The sequence below is a fragment of the Rutilus rutilus genome (genome assembly GCF_951802725.1).
Source record: "Rutilus rutilus genome assembly, chromosome: 14".
NCBI lineage: Eukaryota > Metazoa > Chordata > Actinopteri > Cypriniformes > Leuciscidae > Rutilus > Rutilus rutilus.
Genome location: NC_140219.1, coordinates 28,249,841 through 28,250,804, shown reverse-complemented (window position 1 = coordinate 28,250,804; position 964 = coordinate 28,249,841). Strand labels below are relative to the sequence as shown.

Below are 964 nucleotides of genomic sequence, written 5' to 3'. Positions count from 1 at the left end.
TAACTGGTGCTAAATATTGCATGCACTGTAAGTGAGAAAAAATGCTACAAAATATTATTATTTAAACCACTTTCACTTAGATAATATTAAACAACATATAGCTTCATCAGAAAAAAAATAAAATAAAAGATTAAAGTCTAATATGTCGCTTATTGTATTTGGATATATTGTGTTTTAACAGGAGCAGTCATAGACTGCAAGAGGGAGATATGAAATCCTTATTAGCTTTAAACAGATTTATAATAATCTGCTGGTTTCAGCATTTCACGTAAAGACAAGAATGCACGATAACCTGAGCAGTTTTTGTTGCAGCAATGATGTTAAATCATGTACATACATATGCATGAGTTGTAAAAGATGCTTTATGATTATAAAGTATTTAAAGGGTGGAATGACGTAAATTGCGCTTGACGTAACGTTAAATCTTTTGGCATTCACCCCATGACAAAACCGGCACAATTTATCTCAGTTCATCCACTTTATTGTGTAAATAGAAAGATTATGCAGGTTGTAATTATTTTAATGCATATTTATCATTATTATTTTTTATTTTTTCAATTCGGGCATGGTATGTTAGCCGTATTAGCTTAGCACCTCCTTTGGGCTTTAAATAGAAAGTGAAAACACTGAATAACATGAATGTCTGTGGAGTTTCTCACCAGAACTGGAACTTGAGAACCGGACCCGTGTATAACGTGTGTTTGTTCGGTCTCTGTGTGTGCATGTCGGGTTCGGCGCCGTCTTGTTGAATCATGCTGTTGCGGCCCACATAAATATCCTTCAGTGTTACCACAGTAAACAGCAGCAGGGCCGTTAATATACCCGTCTGACTGTACTCCGCCATCTCCGGCCCGTCCACAGCGACAGAACCGAGCCCAAAGACCCGCTGCTACCGCGGTACCGCCGAACGGTCGAATGTCTGCTCTGCTAGCGAAACAATCAGGATAAAGCGACCAATGTTTCA

The 964-nt window shown here is 38.3% G+C and overlaps 1 protein-coding gene across 1 annotated transcript in view; it reads right to left on the bottom strand.

The window, feature by feature from the left end:
* Nucleotides 1–964, bottom strand: part of selenot2 (selenoprotein T, 2) — an 8,365-nt gene extending 7,401 nt beyond the window's left edge. The window contains exon 1 of the mRNA XM_084431179.1: nt 660–964. Within this exon, the coding sequence (XP_084287305.1) occupies nt 660–844 (185 nt within the window). The 5' untranslated portion in view covers nt 845–964. The remainder of the gene's footprint in view (nt 1–659) is intronic.